Here is a 23,479-nt window from a genome sequence, read left to right as displayed (position 1 = left end):
AGCAACCCAGCCACTATCCAGGAAAACTGGCACAGCAGAGTTGGGGTCAACCCTCACAAGCCAACAGCAGACCAAGGTAAGTTCGCAGTATATGGGAAGTCTCTACACTGCAGTCCTCAGAGAAGTCAGACACAAAGTAAAAGGCATCCCAACTCCTGGGACATGAGTGTTTAAAATAGCTTGAATGAAGACACCAGAACTACATCTTTCTAATTTAAATTGGCCCAAAGTTCCTGAAACAGGAAGTGTCCTATTTTGGTTTCTGTTGCTGAATAAGCATTGACCACAAGCAACTTGGAAAAAGTTCATTTGCTTTATACCCCTTATCACAGCACTCCCTTATCACAGCCTGCCATTTAGCTAAATCAAAGCAGGATTTCAAGTGATTACCTGGAGGCAGGCACTGAAGTGGAGACCATAAAAGAGTGCTGCTTGCTGGCTTGCCATCCATGGTTTGTTCAGCTTGCTTTATTATACAGCTCACTTGCTTAGGGATGGTACTGCCCACAGTGGGCTAGGCCCTCCCTTATCAATCATTAATCAAGGAAAACGCCCCCACAGATAGGAGCATATGTCAACATGCTGGAGGAATTTCTTCAGTTGAGGTTCTTTCTCCCCAAGTAGTTCCAGAGTGTGTCAAGTTGATAAAATCTAACTGGCACAGCCAGACTTTCTGTATGTCCTAGGTGGTAGCGTGGCCACATCCCTGCTATTTCTCCTGGTATCTCATTCATGGAATCCCACAAGGAATACTTTTTCTGAACAATTTCATCATTTTGTCATTAAAACACTAAGAGATGAGACCTTGCTTATAGATAGGGAAACTGAGGCTAGCAGAGGCTGGGTCCTTCCCTCAAGGAGATGCTTCCTATGACAGAACCCCCTAGGTTTGCATACATGACCACTTGCTCAGGGCCTCCTGAGTTGTAGCACCACTGGGATCTGTGAAGAGCAGCTCCAGGCTCTGGGTCTCCTCCCCTCAAGCGTCATCCTCTCATTGGCTCTGAAGATTCATTGACCAGTGCCTGGCCAATGCCCCTCATAGAACTGGGAAATGCAACCTGTTCCCAGCTTCATGTTGTACTAATGCATATTTGAGCCTGGGGATTAAAGATGCTGAAAGGGTCTTTGTAATGAAGGCCAATATTTAGTAGACAATCCTTCCACTGTTTCGGAATACTTTTCACTTGTGGTTTGGCCTATCTGAGGAATCCGACATTTTCCAAAAGCCTAGTGAATCCATCATGTTTATGGCCACTCAGGGTCTGTTGGACACATGCACCACAATTTGGGGATTCATGTGGCAGAAGCTAGGGCCTGTTCTGCCAGCTTCCATTGGGGCTGTGGCTCAGACTTTTGTCCAGGCAGAGACACCTATGCCAGACACTGAACTAGGCAGCTAGTGACACAACAAGGATACAAGAAACTCTCCTTCTTTGGCTCTGGATAGAAACAAATCATCTCCCCCCAAACATAGTAAAATAAAAATTCTACTTATCAACTGCTTCTCTTCCACCCATGCCCAGTTGCACCCTGCATGTTGATACAGGAGAATCCTCACCCGCTCAAGTGTTCATGTGCAGTATGTACAAAGAAAAATGTCAGGGGAACAAACACTGAGAGCTAGATTAGCAATTACTAACATGGCACAAAAGAACAAAGGGGTATCTAGAAATGACACTGCCAGATAAAATGAGCTCTAAAGCAATAATTATGTTACTCCTCTCCAGATGGCTGAAGAATCTCAAAGCATTAATGTTCTGTTTTCTAGTTTCCAAGGAAGATATTCTTGGTTGTGGGAAAGTACCCCAACCTCCCTGTGCCCTTACAGACTCAGGAGAAAGCAGATCATTGCTGAAGCCTCTACAATGAACAGGACACATAGCTTCTAACAGCTCCTGTTATAAGACAGTAGACACTCTGTGAACCATCATACATTTTTGTTCAGGGGAAGTAATTGAGATCATTCTTTTGTTGACTTAAAGACATCACTTATAGACAAATGTTAATGACACCTCATATAGGTGAGATACAAGAAATACCAGACTGTCTCTCACTCTAGGGAATCAGCAAATGTTCTTTGTTCCAGAACATGGACTGGAAATGTGAAAAGAAAAAGACAAGAAGGATGGGAACAAGGGACAGAGTGGGGGAGAAACAGAGACAATACCAAAAGGAAGAACTAAAGATGATATTCTTTCTAAGAAGAATAGGTAAGAAATCCTAACCCATGTATCTGGAATGACAAGGTCTGATTCCATGTATTCCAAGAAGGTCAACTCTTACAAAGGCAGAAAAACCTGTTGGTTCACAACTAAATGAAAAAAAAAATCACCTAAACTTTCTAGAATAATCGCAAGATCTAACTAATTGGCAAGCTGAGGGTTAAGAACAGATGCTTAGATTTTTAAACAAACTAAGGCATATAGGTTTGGGACATCAATCTATTCCTTACTGAAGTTTTAGTGTTTTAGGAAAATTCCAAAGGAGGCACCTTGTTGAGTGTAAAATTTATGCCATCCATTCATCCATTAACAGATGATGAAAGAGAATTCAGCTTTCTTTTGGTACGGTATCACTCTAGCCAAAGTTTATACTCTAATAAACTGGCCTTACCCATGCTACACATCACCACAGACACACAGTTCACTTGAGTCACACAGCTACACTGTCTGATTAAGATCTTCGCACATGACCTAAGACTGTTCTTGGCATAAAATTTTGCTAGAATGACAAGGAAGCCAGGGCAGCTTCAGACAAGAGAATATGTAGTCCCATACTAGAAACTGTGCCTCAAAAGTAGCCAACAAATTGAAATCACAGAGTCCAGATCCAGAGAGAGGGGACCCTATGACACTTGGCATCAAGACACAGTCACGCCTGGGCTCCATCTACCTCTGGGCTTTTTAGTATTATGAACTAAAATGAAGTCTCTCTTTGCTCTCTAAGTCAATTTCAGTTGAGTAGTCTTCATTCATGCTAATAAGAGTCTAGATAATATAACCCCTGAAGACATTTTTCTTATTTCCTATTATGCACAACCAATCTAACACATATTTAATCAACAGGCTACCTAACTTCATCATACAGAGAAGATAAACATAAAGCAATCTTTGGTTGGCTGCATTTGAATGTCTCCATCTCCAGAGCCTTTCAGGGAGACAGCCAGACTCTGATCTTGACCATCAAGTCCTTTAAGGTTCTCTGGCTTATAATCACACTTGCTGGCTGTGAGGCTATCTGGAGCAGACAGCAAAGTCTCAGAATCCAGTTAATCTGCAGTCATAGCCTCCAAGAGCCAAATTAATGGCAAACCCCTTGCATTCTGCGATTCCACCAGCACCTCCAGGACTGAACACAGATTCCTGGAAATTTTACTTAAATAATCTTAAATCAAATGAGGAATATTAAACAAAACAAAGGACAGCCTTAAATTACATAAATCACATTCACTGAGTGAAATATCATTGTCAAATGGTATCATTTCTTTTGTCTTCCCCAAATGAACTTAGAGAACAAAATTATTATATATTCATGATCTCTAGGCAAGATTTGAATTTTCAAGGTTGCTTTTTAAAAATCAAAATCTAGTTACATTTGTCTTGTTTTTGTTTTGTTTGTGCTAGCAGGGTCAGAGCCCAGGGCCACATGCAATGCTCTGCAAGCCCTCTACCATCTAGCCAGATCTCCAATCCTGGTATAATTTCTTTTTAAAAAAATTAAAGAAATAAACCCCTCCTATTTTCAATAAAAGAAAAAATCTCCTATAGTAAAAAATACTATTGTATTGCTGTATTGTATTGATTGCAGAGCTAATCAATCACTTTCCCACAACAAATACTCACTGTGAGAATAATGTCCTCGACCGAACAATGAACTTGAAGACATATTCTAAAGCTTTTAGAGTTCTGAGGATGGGCTCACACTGTTCCCCTCTGCTGGAGGTATCCAAGTAAGTCTTCAGCACCGTCATCAATTTCCTGAATAAGGGATAATATTTTCAAAATACATCTCTTTCTACTTCATAGCATGGTAATTAGTTTGCTTGGGAAATTATAAGGCATTCAATCAAAGGTTAAAGGTGGTGGGTGCAGCAAAGCTCACGACTCATTTGCAAGCACAAAAATAACTGCTTCAAAATAGATTTATTACAGGCAATGAATAAGTATTTCCTGCCCATAAAGAAGCCAGCAAAGATAAAGTTGTGAGGGAAAAAAATAATAATCTTCTGATGAGGAAAAAACTAGGCCTAATCAGGGGACGAGTGAGAACGATGGTAATAATGTCTTTTTCAACTTCTTCTATATAGACATGTTACTGTAATTATCATGGAGCTCCGTTGCTTAGACACTTTCTACAGCTATTCATTACCAGTAGGTCAGACTTTAGAAGGCCTGGCCCATCTTTCAAGATTTCTTCACAAGTTGGCTGCCACCAAATTGGCTTATGGGTTTCCATCTTTGACCCTGGATCTCCTACATCCAATCAGCACTGAACTACTGAGCATGCACGCAGATAACTTGTTAATAAACAGCAGTCAACAAGCTGCATGATCCAATAAACAACTTGTTTATTTGCCACTGTAAACTCGTCACCTAATCTCTGGGGTGGGAGAAAGGTGGTTATTTTTAGGATGTGTGAATCATTCAGGCATGGGTTGGATAATTTATTAAAAAAGGGAAAATTCATACAGATGAGTGTCAATGGGAAATGCTCAAGTTCCAAGTGTTCCATGTATCTTGGGAGGACAAACACAGATACATAGGAAATTCCTGTATACACAGTTACTTACTTGTAAGCCAAGGTAGCACTGAAATGTTGTTGAATGTAAGCCTCCAGAACAGTGTTAAAATGCTGGAATTTCCGGTCTGCAATAAGTCCTATTATGTAGATCTGAGGAGGAGTCAGAGTTATTGAGGGTGTTCTGGGGGGGGGGTGCCCAGAGCAGGAAACTATTCACCTGTTATAAGTGAACCCTTGTCATGATTCTTTTGTCCAAGACATAATCCCTTTAATGAATAATTAATCCTTTTCACTAATACATTGTCTCTCCAAAAAAGAATATTTCAAAATGTGTGCTTTGGGGTATTAGGAGATTAAAAGAATTTCTTATTCAACTAAGAGAAATCTCAGGTTGTCATTAGACTGCCTTCTTTGTGGTAGAACTTCTAGAGTTGGTAATATACTTCAGTGTGTCATGAATCTACAGGAGGCTCATTCAACATTCACCTCTTCCATCAGTAATTTAATCAAAGGGCCTTTTAGTCATGAAGCATCTTTACTATAAGGCTAGCATTCTAGGGGGCCATCTTTAAATGCACTTGAGAAAGCCACTTGTCTCCAAGCAACCTCCTTGAAGATGCAAACGTTCACGATACAAGGCTTTTGCATCAAGAATTTGCTGGTCAGGGATAATCCTAACAGTCTTTCTTTCTTTCCTTTAAATTGTATTAAATGTATTAATTAATGTATTGATTTACAGTGCTATGAGTGAAACCCAGAGTTTCCCACATGCTGGTGAGTGCTCTAACACAGGGCTATGTCCCCAGCCCCGGTTTCTCATTCTTCTTTTCACATAGCATGGAGAAAATTGGTGCTGCAAGAGAAAGACCAGGGTGAGACCTATGGAAAGACAGGGGGAGAGTACAGATGACTTTCCACTATAAGAAGTTCACTGGGAAGACCAAGACAACTCTGGTTAATTATAGGACATCAAGAAGAGATTGTAAGACAGATAGAGTAACACCTAGGTAGTTTATAGCCTGGCCTCCGACTAGCTCCTGGCATTCCTGGAAGCCAAGGTGATCATTCAACAATCCTCAATCTCTTGAACTGTCAACCAGACATCAACAATCTGACATGAACACTTAACCCCACCCCCACCCCCATCACCTCCCAAGCCTCAGACCCTCAGATGGACAGGAAACACCCAAGAGAACCAGCAGCCACTCATTAGTCTACTTGCCAAAGGTTGTAAAACCTCAAAATATTCATGGACAGAACCACATGGCCCACATATTGTTATTTCTCTCACACTATGACGAGCATTTAAGCCTGCTGTTGCTGAACCAATGACCCCACTTTCTTACCAAAGCATCAAAGACGAGGATGTCATACTCATTGCTTTGGGAGTGTTCCATCATGATGTTGAAGAGAGCATCCAGAGTGTCCTGGAGGAACTGGATAAAGAAGCACAATTGTATTCAGAAAGGGCAGATAGTTCATACATCTCCTCTCTGTGTGTCCTCCCAAGAGAACGGGAGCACACATTCACTGTGTGCCACCCTCAAGGGGTCCAGAGCTGTTTCATGCATGAGTTTCAGGACTTGGAGTGACATGATCTCACAGCAGTGACACTGATACATATATCACATTTCCCATAACAGCATTCTGCACCAAACAGAAGAGCAAAACCACTCCCATGTGCAACAATGAGGATGACCTTATAAACACTGTATGAAGTAAAATAAGGCAGACATACAATGTTCATTGTCAGTTACTCTGTATTTATGAATGCCAAGAGCAAGGGGGAAAAAATCAATGGTGATGGTGGTGAGCCTAATGGTTGTCCCTCTGATGGAAGTATATAAGGAACACTAAGAAAACCTACCAATGCCGTAAGCTAGATGGGGTGCTCATGTATAAGAATTCTTTCAGGCTGTATGTGGCAAGCCTCTGTATCTATATTATTGTATGCATATAATAACAAAATTCAATAATCAAATGTTTTTAGAGTAGAAAACAAGAAGACAATGTAATTTGTCCCCCACCCCCACCCCAGCAAGCTGACTTCTCCAGGCTACCTTAATACAACAGACTTGGGGGAATTCCTTTGCCTTTCCTAAATTAGGTAGATGGGTCAATGGTGTGTATTTAAAGCATTGATTGGGAAATTCTGCCACTGTTTCTCCAGGTTTGGGCAATTAAATAGAACTTGATTCTCTTCCCTCATAAGGGATAAGTCAATAAATATCCTACAATATCTCAAGACCCAGAGTGACCATGCAAAGATGTCTGATGGCTGCTTTCTAGCTATTCCAAATTCTTGATGGAAACACGATCACCAGAACTACCAGGAAACCAGTTCCAACTCATAGCTCTACAGAGGAGAGCTGATTTAATTAGCTCTGCTGTTCAAATACCCATTCCCCACTATCAGAAGGAAGCAGTATCTGACATTTGCATTACTTCCTACTTGCTTCACTTAAAATGTAAGCTCCAGTGTCTTCTCTAACTCATCATTAATATATAATGCTTTCCAAGCAGCACAAACTAATTTTTTTCATTTCTACCAATATGCATATGGTATATACTGTTACTATATTACTATATGTGATAGTGGGCAACAACAAAAATATTAATGTATCTTGAATTCCTCATGATGTATGTGCTTTAGTTCACCTATTATCACACACTGTGTATTGAGTATTTTTTAAATGTTATCACTTCAGAGGCTCATAACAATCTGAGAAATGTGTCATAGTCATAATATTATGACATGAAAACATGGAAGTGGGAGAACGGAGATCTGCATCCAAGTTGGTTTATTTCCAGGGCCTAATTCAGCAGGTTTTTCTTTTTGTTGTTGTTGTTGGTTTTTTGTTTTGTTTTGTTTTGTGTTTTGTTTGTTTGTTTGTTTGTTTGTTTGTTTTGGATGCCCAGTGTTCAGCACCTCCCTGGATTTCCCAATAGAGTTTCTTCAAGGTGGATCAGGGCAGTTTGTTATGATCAGAGGTCAAGCCATTCCATTCCTTAGACATTTTGTTCTGTCCCTCCCAGCCCTGAAACTGATGGATGAACCCAAGCAAAGTCCCACTGACCTTCACCACTTCCTCTCCATCCACAATCTTCAACTTCTCTAAATTCTCCTGGAGCAGTTGTGGCTTCATTCGCCACTTCAGCAAACCCAGCAAACCCACTAGAGAACAATCCAGAGAGAGACTTATCATTACTGGCTAACCCACCCACACCTGGCCTCCCCTGGTCTTTATGCTCACACGCACAAACACCACAGATCCAATTCTCAATGGTTCCGTTACCGTTCTGCGTGAGCTTTGTGGAGCACACCAGGGTAGAAATGGAGAACACATCCCGGGAGCTAACAGAAAGGCCCCCGATGCTGCTGGAGCTCCGGCTCAGAGTGGCTCCCTTGTTTTCCACATGGTGTCGATAAGATGGAAGTGTCAGGTAAGCGGTGGCATCTTCCATCTTCTTGCTGTCTCCCTAGAAACAACACTTTGGTCACTGCTTCAGGGCAAGCCACACAGAGTCTACAGTGGTAAAATTATATACATTGTGAGGTGGGAAGTTCTGAAACAGTAAGGAAATATCAGAGAAACGGTATGAGGCAGGGCTGTTTTCCCACAAAACCAGTAGGAATTCAAAATTGCATTAACAGAAAGGGAGTGGCTCTGCGAACAGTATATGGTTATGAAAGAATTTAAACTCCCAGACAATAAATAATCCATCTTAAATTTTTGAGACAAAAAGAAAAGGCAAGATGCCCACCGGTAATACAGGAAATCCATTCTAAACTAGAGGTTAATGACAAAGGCCATTATGTCTGGACCTCCTTTATTTATTCAAGTCCATGTCACCTTGAATTCATTCTTTGCCCTCTCTGGGTCATCTTTCTCATTTGTTAACTGTCACTGGGTTTCTCAGAAGGATGGGCATTATAGGAGTCCATACTGTGTCCTCACACTGCAACAGGACCTGTACCAGTTCCTTTTTCTGTCTCATTTAAGGCTCATAATCATCCAAAACATATCCTGCTAGCCTCAGTTTTCAGATGAGAAAAACTAGAATTGGTGCAATTATGTGCAAAAGAAAACAGCTGTCACTGCTCCTCTGCCCCCAAGTTCACAGACTTCTGGGGGAAGGAAGATTTCAAAGCCAAGATGATGTGATGACAGAGAAAACAGGCTATAGAAGAAAGGCGCTTTCTGAGAAGGGCAAAGAGTCTCAGAGGACAGTATCATGTGATGTGGTTATGTTGGCCATGTCCAAGATGGGCATCAGGGCAATTGCAGCCTGAAAGCTGAGAAATCTGAGACGAAGGTCTGGCCTTACCTATGCCCTGATCTCTTACCTATGCCCATTTCATGCTTTGCCTCCAGCCCAGAGCTGATAGTTGTATCCTTCTGTCTTGACAGTGGCAAACAATGCAGAGAAGGTCCCGGAATACACTCCCTACACCGTTTTGTGAACAATGCAAGTCCCCAGAGGTAAAAATCAGAAGAGTGGGCATAGGTGGGTATACACTTTAGAGCGTACACAGCCCTTTCATATTGTCGAGTTTCCACACATACCACCATAACTACTTGCTGTGGCTTGACTGTGATGGTTAGCATCAACTGCTAACCTGACAGGATCTAGGATCACCTAGGAGACAAGCCTCTGGGCATGACTGTGAGGGAGTTCCTAGACTGAGTTAATTAGCTAGCTGTGATGGCATATATCTTTAGTCTCAGCTCTTAGGAGACAGACACACAGAGATTTCTGTGAGCTCAAGATCAGCCTAGTCTACACACAGAGTTCCAGACCAGGTGAGAGTCCATAGTAAGATCCTGTCTCAAAATATAATAAAATAATAAATAACATATTAGATCAATTGGGGTTGGGACACCTTCCCTGGATGTGGGAAGTACCATCCATGTGCTGTGGTCTCTGAGCAGCATTGGTTATCTCCTGCTTGTACACTAGAGTGCAATATGGCCAGAGGCCTGAAACTCTATCTCCATCATTGCCTCACCATGATGGATTTTACTGTGGGATTATGAGCCCAAATAAGCCTGCCTTCCTTCAGTGTTTCCTAGGTATTTTGTCACAGCAGTGAGAGAAGTAACTAATACTGCCCCAACATTCATGTGCTCAATGCTTGCTAGCCAGTATGGAGTTGAAGTCACAAGAGCTTTTGAAGATCTTTGGGCCATTAGGCATGGTCCTTGGAAGAAATTGGGTAACTCTTGTGGGATTGATACTTCTCAAGGAAGGATTGTTATAAAATCCTGAGCTTGATGCCACCAAGTCTATCTGACTTCCTGCTTGGGATGTGCTCTCTTTCTCATACACACAATCTTGCCAGTGATGTGACACAGCCAAGGCATCCTTCACCACAGGTTAGCAGTAGGGATGCCATGTTCTCCAAACCCCAAACTGTGGGCTAAGGAACCTCTTTGAGTCACAGTGTAGCCTGCCTCAGTTATTTTGTTATAGCGTCATGTAGTAGATTAAAATACTGCTTGTGAAAAATGAAGCAAAGCTGAAGCTTTAATTAGTGACAGAGTGCTTGCCTCATGTGACATCCTGAGTTCAGTCTCTTGGACTGCCCTCTCCCCTCTCCAATGAAAAAGAAAAGCAAAGAAGAGAAAAAAAAAAAAAAAAAGGAAAAGGAAATTGAGACTTAGGAAGCCATGAGGTGAACAGCAGGGTCTGGGGCCCTAGAGTTTAACAGCTACCGTGTAGCATCCTTCAAATGTTTCTTGTATGTTGTCTGTGTATTTCTGACAAGAGTCCAGAGCCCTTTTCTTCACAGAGGCTTTGCTCATCACTGTCCTGTTGGTAAGCAATGCCTCATTTCCTTCTCATATAGATTCACCAAGGGCTCAAAGATGAGGAAACAGAAGGCAAAGGTCACACAGCTCATGAACTCTGGGGAGCATGATTTTCGAGTCCTTGCTGTTAGCAGCTAAGCCATCCTGTTACCACTCCCCAACTTCCTGCAAGCCCTACTCCACTATACCTTGAGAACGACCAACTCATGGTATCCATCATGCAACGTGGTTCCATCTTCTTTCATGAGCTTCACATAGGACATGGCAAAGTTCTTTTCTCCTTTGTCTTTAGCTGGAGAAACATTGCACAGTCAGAGAAAGGAGGAATTGAAAAACCAAGCACTAGCCAGCTATCTTGTCTCTCTCTCCTTATTGGGACTGCAGGCATATCATGAGTGGCATACTCACATTCTAGAGATGACCGGTGTCGAAACATGAACCTCAAATGGATCCTCTGCATATCTTCAATAGGGACAGCCACCTCAGCGGGCAAAAAGGACAGCTCAGGAGACAATAAGTTGTACAGAGTCCATCCCCACCCCACCCTGGCCTCAGCAGCCTGACCATTTAACTTGAAACAGTAAGTGCTGATTTACTTCCCATCCATCAAGACTGATGAGCTGTAAATAAATTACTTGAGAACTAGCTATAAGGAGAAAATAAAGTATCAAATGTAATCCATTTGGCAAATTGCATTCCCAGCCAATGAAAAGAGGTCCATAAATTATAGTGGGGAAAAATGAATCTCCCCAAATTGATATAAAAGTCGCATAACTTTAGCATGTGATTTGATGCACTGCAAGCTGCAGCATGTACATATTTCCTGCATCTGCCAGGAACCCTGGAAATTGCAGCTGGACTTGAGGGCTTTGCTTGATGGGTCTTACATGTGCAAACTAATAAAAGTGTTTATATATATCCCAATATGTTACAATCTACATTTAATCATACACACAATACACACACACACACACACACACACACACACACTCATGGACTCATCCCTCTTTGGTTGACACTTGGTTGACAGATGTCCTGATGCTTTTGCTTTCAAAGCCACTCCACAAAGACAATCACCCACAGGTCACCTCAGGATCCTCCTCCAATGCAACCACCTCCAGTCCACTGACCCCCTTTAACTGAAGTGCTTTCAGCCTGGCTCTCAAGAACACTGCTTCCTAAGTCTCAGGAGGCAATTCAGGACAACACAGACAAGCTAGGTCTCTGCAAGAATCATACTTGGATTTGAAAGTATGGCAGGCTTACACTGTGCAGGTGACTATTAAAAGACTAACAGAGGTGTATGTTGTGACACTTTGTTTCAAAAAATGAAATCTGAGCTCAAGGAGGTCCACCTCTTTCTGTGTTTCAGACCAAGCAAAAAAGCTGACAGACTCATGGGCACCTCCAGTCTCTTTTGTCCTCTTCTTAAAGATGGAGAAGGGTTACCAGGAGCTACAGTCATGCAAGGCACTAGCATGGTAGTCCTGCACCCAAAGAGCTCATGTTCCACACAGATGACAGTAACGGTTATATGACCATAGCTAACACAGAAGAACTCTAACCAGGATGCACAGAGCACAAAAGCTGTCCGGTCCTTTTTCAAAATGTGCAAAGAGTCCTACTGTGGAAAAAAGAGCATCAGTGACAAGGAAAGGCCATGGTGTGAATAGTCATGGCTAAATAAAAGCCATGTCTGTCTTGAGTCAGCAGTCAGAGCACAGGCTGAGGAAAGAATCTACAAAGGTCTGACAAAGAGATGCGAAGCTTTGATCTTGCTTTACTGTGCAGTGAGTTGTTTCCTAAGTCTTGTTCCAATGCTCCTCTCTGTTCACTGTAATGATCTGGCAATTTGTACATATGTCCACTTTTATCTGAAGTACTATTCACAAAAGTCATCTTGATAGGCTCACCGCTGCTTGTCACACTCTTTCCTACTGAATAAAAAACCACAGGCATATGGGCCCAGCACCATTTACAAGATGTCAGTGGGACAATCCCACTTTGGCTAAGTGATCATGAGGACTTGTGACTAGCTCCTTGGGCTACCATGGACATGCTACCAGACACACGCTGTTACTGTTGCAGAGCCTGTAGAGGGGCCTCAGAGGACCCCATGCTTTTGTGGATGATGACTTGAGTAACACAGAGCTAACTAAAGTTGCTTCCATCATTCTGTATCTCTCTAGTAAGTAAGGTCAGCTGGTCCCAGAACTGAGCAGGGCATCCCATGAAGGGGAACATGTATACTCTTGCATATTGTTCAAAAGTGAGCATGTGTAAAAACTCGTACCTGACCATAATAGAACAAAGACTTGCTAAGGTATGTTCAACAGAATGCTATACCCAGGAGCTGGGAGCAGCCAGTCCACTGGCTAGTGAGGCCTTGGTATGCACTGTTCCCTTTCCTTTGCAGTGTGGCTGAACACATATACATCAGAACCCAAAATGAAGACTCCACCTTTAGAAGCCTGTATTTGGCTCAGATTTCTCACCATTCCTCATATTTATTTAACTTGGGAGGACTTTTTAAATGAAACAGCACTTAGTAGCTTCAGAATTTGTGGAAGTGGAATATTTATATGAGAAGGACTTTGAAGAGCACAATATTACACATTTGAAATCACTATACCCTCCTCCTCCTTCTCCACCTCTAAATCAATGTCCTTGTACTGGCAACTTGACTGCACCCTTCAGTCACCTGGGAAGAAGAACCCTCAACTGGAGAATTCTCTAGATAAGAATGATCTGTGGCCATGTCTGTGAGGGACTGTCTTGATTGATGACAGATATGGGAGGGCCCAGCCCACTGTGGGCACTACCATCCCTAGGCAGGTGGCCCTTGACTATATAAGAAAGCTAGCTGAACGTAAGACAGTGAGCTAGCCAGTAAATAGCATTCTTCCATGGCTCCTGCTTCCAGATTCCAGCTTGACTTACTGCTCTTACATCCATCACTGATAGCTTATGATCCAGAAGTGTAAATGAAATAAAGCCTTCTTTCCTCTAGTTGCCTTTGTTCTGATTTTTATCAGCAATAGAGAGAGAGAGCCAACTAGAACAATGGAGCAGGCATGAAGGTGCCTGGAATGGTAAGTTAAACTGTAATGGGGTGGGGGTGTGGCACTTGACATACCAAGTCTATTTTGGATTCCATAAAATTGCTTCTCATCATTTAAGGCAGTCGAGAATAAGTAGTATTGACTGAATGCATACTTCCTTATGGAGCTGTCTGTGTGCATTCAGTCATTTCTTCTACACAGTTACCATGTTACTCCCATTTTACAAAGGAGAAAACCAGTGCACAGAGTGCTTGAAGAACTTGCCCAGTTCAACCATCTGATGAAGGGATGGTAGAGCTGAAGTATGAGCTCTGGGCCTTTAAGGATCTTGCTCTACTTGTAAGACTTTACTCCTAAAAGGGAGGCAGAATGCTAATGACCCCAGCCCACCCCCTCGTCTCTCTGCTAGCAGAGAAGAGCATGAACCTTGAGTACTGCTCAGGTTGCAGCCCTAGCTTGAACACACAGTGACTGTGGGATTGTGGGTACACATCTCACTTGTTCTGTGCCAGGCTCCTCATCTGTAAAATGAGGAATAGAATACAAATGTACAAGGTGGTTGTAAGCAATAAGTGAATCACTTAAATAAAATGCTTAACACTGTGCCCAAATTGCTGCAAAACCAAGTACACATTCACTGACATTGTCACTGTTAATGTCATTATTACCTTGACTGTTTCCATCCATCGTGGCTGTTTGACTTGATAGTACACCACTGAGTGATACTCGTTCATGGGCTTGTCCCCAGCTCCCACACAAATTGCATTCTGACCAAGACAAAAATGGAAAGAAAAACTTATAACACTGCCAGTATCTGAGCTTGGGCAATTTTGTGTCCAAGGCCAAGGGTAATAATCTTAGGATCAAAGAACAGCCTCGCCTTCACTAACCCTTCTGCCAGTCTCCTATTCTGACAGCCCTTCTACATTACGGATTTCTACGCTGTCATTCCAGCCTGGAAGTGACAGCTGCTTAACTACAGAAATTCTATTACCTCTCTTCTGAAATGAACTGGAGCCCGCCAGGCACTGACATGGCAGCGTTGTTGTAAATGGTAACCATAACCAGCCTTGGAGTTACTGCATGCTGCCAGTCTTACTAATTCTGTGCTTCAGAAAGGAGCAAAGTGACCAGTTCCTAACTCATTCCATCCCCATCCCTCTCTCTTCTCCTCCCATCTCTCTGTGTTCATTAAATCACTTTGGGACTCAGCACAACATCCAAGCAGGAGCACCCAGAAGGGGCCCAAGTGTTGTTCCCATGCCACACTTCTCAATCTTTAACCTCATGTCTCCAAACTTTTAGGAACATGATGATTGGTTTTGGGTGGCAATCTCTGAAACTATCAGTTGAGTAACTCTGGGGAAATTTCTGATGAGTGAGGGCAGGCCTCTCATCAAATTCTATGGGATGCTCCAAAGGTCCCTTGACCAGATTGAGTCACCAAAGCTGCCCACAGACTGGTATTCTGTGGCCCCTGGTGAACAAAGCTACACTGTGGGAAAGAGGACCTTCCACTGACACTGGACAACTCTTTCTCCTTGTCAAGGTACTGACAAGAAATGAGCTTAGCTTCTGTGGGGGTTTGAATGAAAATGGCCCCTATAGGCTCATTCATTTCAATGCTTGGTGTGCAGTTCATGGAACTGTTTGAGAAGAATTAGGGAGCATGGCCTTGATGGAGGAGGTGTGACACTGGGGGTGGACTTCAGATTTGAAAAAGTTCATACCAGGCCCAGTCTCTGTCTGTCCTCTCTCTCTCTCTCTCTCTCTCTCTCTCTCTCTCTCTCTCTCTCACTCACTCCTTCCCTCCCTCCCTTCCTTCTTCCCTTCCTCCTTGCTGCTGTGAATCAGATTTAAGCTCTTAGCCTGTCTGTCTATTTGCCACACTCCCACTATAGTGGCCATGGACTCTAACCCTCTGGAACCATAAGCAAGTACACAATTAAAGGCTTTCTTCTGTAAGTTGCGTTGATCATGGTGTCTCCTCACAGCAATAAAACCGTAACTAAGGCAACTTCAGCACTGAATAATGGTACCTTTCACAACATCCACTGTAAAACAGGACATAGAACCCTACTGGAACATCCCTTATACAGAACAAATACAGCCATGCACTGGAAATGGAGGAAGATGCTGCTCACTAGAAGAGGAAACCTTGAAGAGCTTCTGGGATGAATATGTTGAAACATGCTTGCTAAAGATTTCCACCCTCAGAGAGGACTCTGTGTCTAGCACCATGTTAAGTCCTTACTACATGCCAACTCAATTCCAACCTCACTCTGATGACCTCTTCTGCTATAACCATTCTACAGCTGGGTAAACTAAGGCTAGACAACACCCCAGACCCACTAGCCCCTTGTGCAGTGTATCTTCTTTAAAAGTTGTCATGACTTCCAGCCTACAAAGATTTATACTGGTAACATTTATGGGCTCACAGTTTCTGTAGCCTCAGTGACTCCCGTGTAGCCTATAAAATCTGAAAACATCCATATTTCTCTGGTGAAACAGAAACTGCCTCATAGAAGACAACTGGATATCACAATACCATCTTGATTGAGAATCTTTATGTCCTAATGCCAGAGAAAAAGGTCTCACTGCTATTCTGAGAATGGTGAACACTACCCTTATCTCACCCTCCATACTTCAGAGGCCAACATGAATATTGCAAATGTCAAGGGAACACCCTAGGAAGGACTCACAAAGCCCACCCCTTACTAAAGAACTTTGGCGAAGTGATGACTCCTAGATGAGGGCATTTCTTCAAGGATGCTGCTGCACCAGATAGGTTGTCTATGTTCCAATGAGTGGCCCTGCAGCATCAAATGGACTCTGTGGTTAAGGACATAAGGAGTGTTCATAAAGTTTGGAGGATGATGTGATGATGGGCATCTAGGAGGATTTAGGGGAGATGGATGGGGTAGATTTAATCAAATCACATTGTATCCATGTGTGAAAATCTCAAATATTCTTTTGAATTTTTTTAAAGAAATAAAGCACTCTGACTAGGCACTGAGCCCATTTTTTAGGGATGATACATTAGTGCATGTGTCTCAGTAAGGTTTTATTCTTCATGTTGCCCGTTTCCATGACCCTCAACTAATAAGAGCCTCCAGCTTAATGTCAACAACTTTAGCTGAAAATCTGAATGGGCATCAGGAAGCCTGGAGGCTTTAATGCATGCTTGACCTTGAAAAGTGGCATCTCATCAGCAGGACCTGGGGAGGGTCCCAGCACATGCTCAGATTACTTCACAGGAATCATGTGAGGGCTGGATCACAGATGTCCATAGCTTTGAGAAAGAATGTGCTGTACACTGACAAGGTCACTCCGTGGGAAAATACCAATTAATACCTGCACGTGGAATCAGGACTGGCTTTCACTATGCCTTCCTAATAATAATGACCAAAGTAATGGACACCTATTATGCAGATTAGCTCATCTGATATTCACAGGAGTAAGGTGCCATCACTGGCCCCATTTGGAGCTGATTCTAGACTCCTGGATGCAGAATCAGTCCAAGGTCCTTTTGCTAATGCAGAACACTCTGGGCTTTGAATCTGGCTGCCTGGCCCCACAGTCATGGTTTTCATTGTGTTGTCACATTGTCCCCTACCTCTACCTACTTGTCCTGGCAGCAACTCTGGAAAACATCTTCAGGCTGGGTTTTTATTTGACCCCATCAACTCCCTCCTAAAGTTTCCTTCAGCCATGATCATCCATCTCTGCACCTTGCTCTCCTATTACCTGGTATCGAATGCTTATTATTTACTGTATCTGCTCTTGTGTTTAATTTGCAGTCCCACAAGAAGAGATTGTTATCTCCTCTTTTTAAGGATAAAAGAAGCTATCTAAGATCACAGGGATAATAAGATAGATACTGGGCATTTGAACCCTGGATTTCTGATCCTAGAACCTGTCATCCCTAAGCAAGGTCCTTGAGACCTCCAAATGGGAGCTGGGGTATATCTAACATACTGCCTACGTTGAAGATGGCTGGAGAGAAATAACAGTTTTAGGAGGGACAATTTCCACAGGAACCCACTAATACAGCTCAGGAAGCATTTGGATGTGCCGCACAATACTTAATTAGGCAGTAATATTCATTTCTGCAAATAGAGAAAGAAAAGCCTCCCACAGGCTTCCTCAGCAATTTTCTATAGTCACTCAACTGAACTCCTCCATAACTATACTAATATATGAAACTGCAAATTATCAGCGTACCACACAGTTACCCTTCCTCTTCAGTCCTGGATTCCCACATGCGTGTCTGCAGTGAGTGTGTCTGTCACCCCAGGTCTGGCTTCAAGAGTGACAAGGCTACATGGAAGAATAGATCAGACACAGGCAAAGATGTCAGCATGCCTGTGAACTGTCCCTTCTAATTTGTCCTTTGCCAATATGGAAGGCAAGTGTTATCAATATCTTAACAATGAGGCCGAGGTTTAAAAGCTCTCTGGGCAGGTACCTGGGCAAAAATAACCTCAAAGCATGGATCTATACATTCACAAAATATAAATTTCCTTCCAGATAAGAGTCCCTCCTCTTCCTTTGTGTTCTTCCAAGCCAAGTGTGTCTCTCACTTGTTTTATTTTTCAGGAAAGTGTTAGCATCCAACAAAAGAGGGATAAGGCAGATACTAGGGTTTTTCTCAAGCAGATGTTAATTAACTGTGGTGGTTTTAAGAACAAAGGGACAGTTGCAAAACCTTCTTTACATTTAAAACTGATAATGAGTTTTCCCAGGGTTTTGAGTTAGAAGCCTCTTTAAAATTGGAAATAAGTTGGTGAGGAAGCTGGGGTCAATCCCCATCCCTGCCACTGTGAACTACAGGACACTTTTCCTGCACAGGAGTTTCGGCTCTTCCTTTGTAAACTTGATGTGATAGTGGGCAACAAACCTTTACTTAGCTTGATACAGGGACTATTATCCTCAGGGTGCCAGTCATGCTTAGGCAGACAGTGCCAGTAGCCAGCCTGAGCTCCAGGCCCTAGGGCTAGGGCTGGTAGCTCACTCATCTACACATTCCCTCTTACTTTGCTATCTGACTCCCTATAGGTGGCCTAGGAGGGATGTTTGCCCACGCTGTAACTTCTGCTGAGAGCTGATCTCATTTTCAGCTAAGTGTTCAGAAAGGAAGAATTCAGAAGCAAAACCCTCCCACACACTGGACACAACTGCTGACAACCTTAAAGGAAACATAAGCAAATAGATATAAACACACATGACAAAGATTGTACAGGACATATGCTGTGTAAATATAACCATGTGCTTTGCCTTCTTGAATGCATGCTGCTAGCTCTCTGGAGACCAATTTGCGAGTAAGACTTTCCACCCAAATTTCTGGCTGAGCGCTGGGGAGTTGGATTAAGTGCTGAGAATGTCTGCTTTGAAGACAGTCTGAGCCTCCACACCAGCCCAGGGCTCTGTATTGATCTTTACCATGGATTTTACCTGAATAAACTAGCTTGGGTTTCAGTGAAAACATTTTAACTGCAAAAATATAACCTATAAACAAGCACTAGCACACACACACACACACACACGCACACACACGCACACACACGTTTAGATGAAAGACTAACTGGCAGGAGGTCTAATAGGTCACTAAGCATGTTACAAGGTGTAGATTGGTCATGTGATTCATCCTCTTCCTTAACACTCTGATCCTTTAGAGAACCGATGTTTTATGATCAGTCCCTCAGTCCCCCTCCCCAGGTCCTGTCATTCAGAGATCTGGTGTCCCTTACAGGTAGTACTTTGCCATCTTCTGTGCACACACACATAATCACTTCCACGTTCCGCTGTGTGGTCTTGTTGTACTTGTCAAAGTCACCTTGTAGGAGAGTGATGTAGATATCATTCCTGACATCCCCTGAGGATGGAGAGAAGACAAGAATTAGAGTCAGATTCTGGCTAAACACAGAGATTGAGGGGAGGAGGAAGAAGAACCATCAATAAAATTAAAATCAGGGCAGTTTGGAAAGGGCATTTTTAACTTGTCAGGAAGGAAATAGAAGCAAGGGTAGAAGTGCTAGAAAAATCAATGATAGAAATCCAGGTAGGGTGGTCAAAACTGGCCATGGTGTCTCTGTTAAAATAGTTTAATTGTCATCCTCTAGTGACACCTTCTGGGAAGGGAAGGAAATGATCTTGGCCCACAAGCAGATAACGTGGTACATTCATAAACCTTTTTGTTGCCCAAAAGTAGGGTTCAGGGATTACACATGTATCACAGAGCCTAAGGGCGAAGGGTGAGAAGAACAGAGTTTCCAGGAAGGAAGTACAAAGTAGAAACTGAGAGAGATCTCAAGTAGAGCAGTAATGAGTAAATCATAGTTCAGGTTCCACCCTGGACCATCATTCAACTTCAGGAGAGAAAAGGATGTGTCAGAGGGGGTGATCCAAGTTGAAGCTAAGAATGAGGCTGAAGTCCAGAGGGACATTTCAAAAGAGTGTCATTACATCATCACCCTTTTGAAAAGCCTGCATGCATATCTTGAATGAATTTAGAGTAGTGGTTAGAGCTGCACCGAAAGACTTGAGGGGACTCTTAACCACTGAACACTTTCTATGCTATTTGAACCTGTTATTATAAGTATGAGTCCTTCAGACAATAACATTCAAGAGAGTGGCAATACCCCATCAACAGATAGAAAAGGATTGCTCTATGTGTAGTAAAATAAAGATGCCGTCCATGCTGAGTTACTGAATGGTGAAGCAAGTTGCATAGCTCCACAAAGCACCTTTTAAATAAAGTTTATATGTGTAAAGTATGACTGGGATGGACTATATATCTACATAGTTCCATATTTGTGTTTACTTTGAGAATACAGAGAAGTTTCTGCATATAAAAAAAAAGTTGTTTTGTGTGGTTTCATTCAGGCAGAGAAGAAAAGTAAAAGGAGTTGACACTTAAGAAGATAATGACTGACACAAGCTGGACTCTGCTACTGTCCCTGCCCCCAAGGAAGGTCACTGCAGCTGTGTCCCACCTGGCATAATGATCTCTGGGAAGCCCAGCTTCCGTGCCACCACAGTGGTCCTGTCCACTAAGTGTGGATAGTCTTTGCGGATCTGAATGATGTCGCCCACCAGCATCTTCATGGTCACCCACAGGCCTAGAAGGGGACACTGAACATGAACACTCACATCTCTGCAGCACTCTCTCTACCCTCTCACCACCTCTCCACCATGCCTCCTGTAGGAGACTACTAAAGTAACAGATACCCTCACATTTGCAGCAACCCACCTCCAGGAGGCTGTACAGTTAGCACGGTTGGTTATAGCCACATCAGCCTCTGCTAATTACCCCCATCTCTGAACCCAGGTCTTCTTAAAGAGGACAGGATATCAGCCTTCTGTCTCACAGGGTTTGGAGAAGGATGAAATCAAATGTGTAACTTAGAGTGACTGACACACATGGCCTAGCAGCTCCTTTCTTTGTTAGGCATGAAGGAAACGCCCATCTTCTGCATCAGTGGGTGGTCTGCATCGCTATAGAGCACACACTCTTAGACGTCCCACCATACTGTCTGGATCCAGGACTCGGATCCATTTACTGATGTGTCAGAGGCTCCTGGGCTGCAGTAAGTTTAGTACTGTACTCTGCATGACTCCATACCTTGTCCTCCACTGTCCCCCTTGGAAGCTGTGACTTTGCCCAGAAGGCTATGAAGGAAATCGTTCTCAGCTGAGACCCTGGAAAGGAAAGGAGAGCACAAACGGTCACATGATACCCCCATGGGGGTTTCCATCTTGTGTCCCACATTGCCATAGGGAACACCACAGCATGACTGGGGTGCAAAGCCAGCCTGTCTGTGTCAGCTCTTCTCAAACAGCATGGCTCTGAAACCTGAGAAAAACCAAAGAATGCCACAAGTAGTAGGCCTTTGTATAACAGAAAAGGCCCCAAGTCTTTGACATGAATGTCTTCTCTGGAAGTGACAAGAGCTTTAGTTGCTCCTGTAAGACCTAATCACTCACCTTGACTAGGGTCACTGGCCAAGTTACCTGGAGATCTTTGCGGGTACTTAATCTTGACATTGCTCTCAATGCAGAGTCATTTTCAAACAAGGAAAAGATAATTACCTTCTCTGCTGTCCCTGCTTCTCCTGTCACAGATACATATGTGGCTTCCATGAAGGAGCTCCAAACGGGCTGCTCCATCACAGTTCTGTGGCCCCTGTTACACTTATAATTAAGGCCTTAAGCTTTGGTTGATTATCTGCTTAATTGCCCATCTGAAATCTAAGCTCCAGGAAAGCAGATGACATTGACCTTGTCCACCACTTCACCCCCTTGCCTGGCACTCTTCCCCAGGGCTGCAGTAAAGTGCCTGCATCAGTAGCAGGTCAGGATGCTCTCTCTTAGGAGGCCCTGCCAGCCTACACCCTTATTAAGGGTCAGGGACCAGTTTTCCCATGGCTGCAGAGAGGACAGGGATGGGCAGCTTTGGAGAAACACTGGAATGACTTACGGGTGAAAGGGAATAAAATGCTGCTTTTCCTCATCACTCTCTGCTTTGCCCTTGATGATGTCTGTGATGTCCATAACTAGAAAGACAATGGAAGAGAACTAATAGTTAAGTCAGGCAGAGGTGATGAGGAGGGTGGACTGTAAGGCAGGAGAGAAGGGGACAAACACGGAGGGAGGGTTCCAGGGTGTGGCAGAGGGCAAAGGAAATGGTCAGACAGGTGGCAACAGAATTAAGCAACAAGGTTCTTGTTGGATGTGTATATTGGATCTCTTTTGTGTCCACAAAACCCATAGGCCATGACTCTCTGTAAGATCTGAGCATACAGTGACATACCCTCTTTTCATGGTTATGCTCATGGCATATACACAGAATTGTTAAACCCTTGAACCTTGCTAACTGATTTCATAGCCAATATACAAGTGTACCAAGGATGGCTTTCCAGCCAGGGGATATGTGATGGCAGAAGGAAGACTCACCCAAGGTGACAAAAGGTTAAGATACAGGAATTGGAAAGGATTTGTGATTTATAATTTATAATGTCATGATTTTGAAATATTTGTTATAGTATTTATTCATATGTATGTAAGTTGTGTGATTGTACATGTATGTAGGAGTATGTGCAGAGGTCTGAAGGAGCTGGAGTTATAGGTGATTGTGAGCTGTCAGATGTGGGTGCTGGGAATTGAACTCTGGTCCTCTGGAAGAGCAGCAAGCACTCTTAACCATTGAGCCACCCCACCAGCCCCCCAAATTTATCTTTTAATAATAAAAAAAATACTGCTATACCAAATTGCCATGTCACTGGTATTTAAATTGTCTTTTGAGAGAAAAAATATACGTTAGTTGAAATAAAGTGGGTTAATTAAAAAAGAAAATACATTGGGTAATTACTAGTGCCTTCCACTAATAGCCAAATAGTGCATAAACCACAAAGTAGGGCAGGAATGGGGAGGCTTTGGGTGTGCTCACAGCTATCGCCAGGGGAAATGTAGTGCTGCTTGGCTCCCAGCAGCACACAAGGACCCCACGGTGCCCTCACTCTCTGAATGTCCGTTTTTATCTGGAATTCAGATGGATGGCATGACTCACTCTGTGTAACTGCATTTCCTATCCTGGATATTTTTTTTTTCAAAATGATTTGCTTCCCATAATTAGATCCAGCCATATTGTTCTTCCTTTTTCACAGGCGCTAGGGAGCTGAGGCGCCAACTGCTCAGACTGTGCCGCACTCCTGGGTGCTCTGGGCCAGACCTTAGGACCACATTATTCGTTGAGCTTATCATAAATCTGGACTCAGTCAGCAGTGACTTCAGTTAGCCGCCACAAATGTAGTTATTAAAGGCTGCTCAGCCCAGATTTTGCAGGGGTGAAGGTATAGAAAT

General features: G+C 43.1%; 1 protein-coding gene across 1 annotated transcript in view; it reads right to left on the bottom strand.

The window, feature by feature from the left end:
* Dock2 (dedicator of cytokinesis 2) overlaps positions 1 to 23,479 on the bottom strand; it is a 391,208-nt gene that overhangs the window by 302,998 nt on the left and 64,731 nt on the right. Inside the window, exons 11-22 of the mRNA XM_051180962.1 lie at positions 22,098 to 22,173; positions 21,243 to 21,319; positions 20,614 to 20,739; positions 19,369 to 19,493; positions 14,287 to 14,385; positions 10,965 to 11,037; positions 10,745 to 10,848; positions 8,040 to 8,223; positions 7,821 to 7,918; positions 6,090 to 6,179; positions 4,793 to 4,893; positions 3,846 to 3,980 (exon numbers count right to left, since the gene is read on the bottom strand). Of these exons, the coding sequence (XP_051036919.1) occupies positions 3,846 to 3,980; positions 4,793 to 4,893; positions 6,090 to 6,179; positions 7,821 to 7,918; positions 8,040 to 8,223; positions 10,745 to 10,848; positions 10,965 to 11,037; positions 14,287 to 14,385; positions 19,369 to 19,493; positions 20,614 to 20,739; positions 21,243 to 21,319; positions 22,098 to 22,173 (1,288 nt within the window). The remainder of the gene's footprint in view (positions 1 to 3,845; positions 3,981 to 4,792; positions 4,894 to 6,089; positions 6,180 to 7,820; positions 7,919 to 8,039; positions 8,224 to 10,744; positions 10,849 to 10,964; positions 11,038 to 14,286; positions 14,386 to 19,368; positions 19,494 to 20,613; positions 20,740 to 21,242; positions 21,320 to 22,097; positions 22,174 to 23,479) is intronic.

This window comes from Phodopus roborovskii, unplaced genomic scaffold, assembly GCF_943737965.1.
Source record: "Phodopus roborovskii unplaced genomic scaffold, PHOROB, whole genome shotgun sequence".
NCBI lineage: Eukaryota > Metazoa > Chordata > Mammalia > Rodentia > Cricetidae > Phodopus > Phodopus roborovskii.
This window is presented reverse-complemented; position numbering and strand designations above follow the sequence as displayed.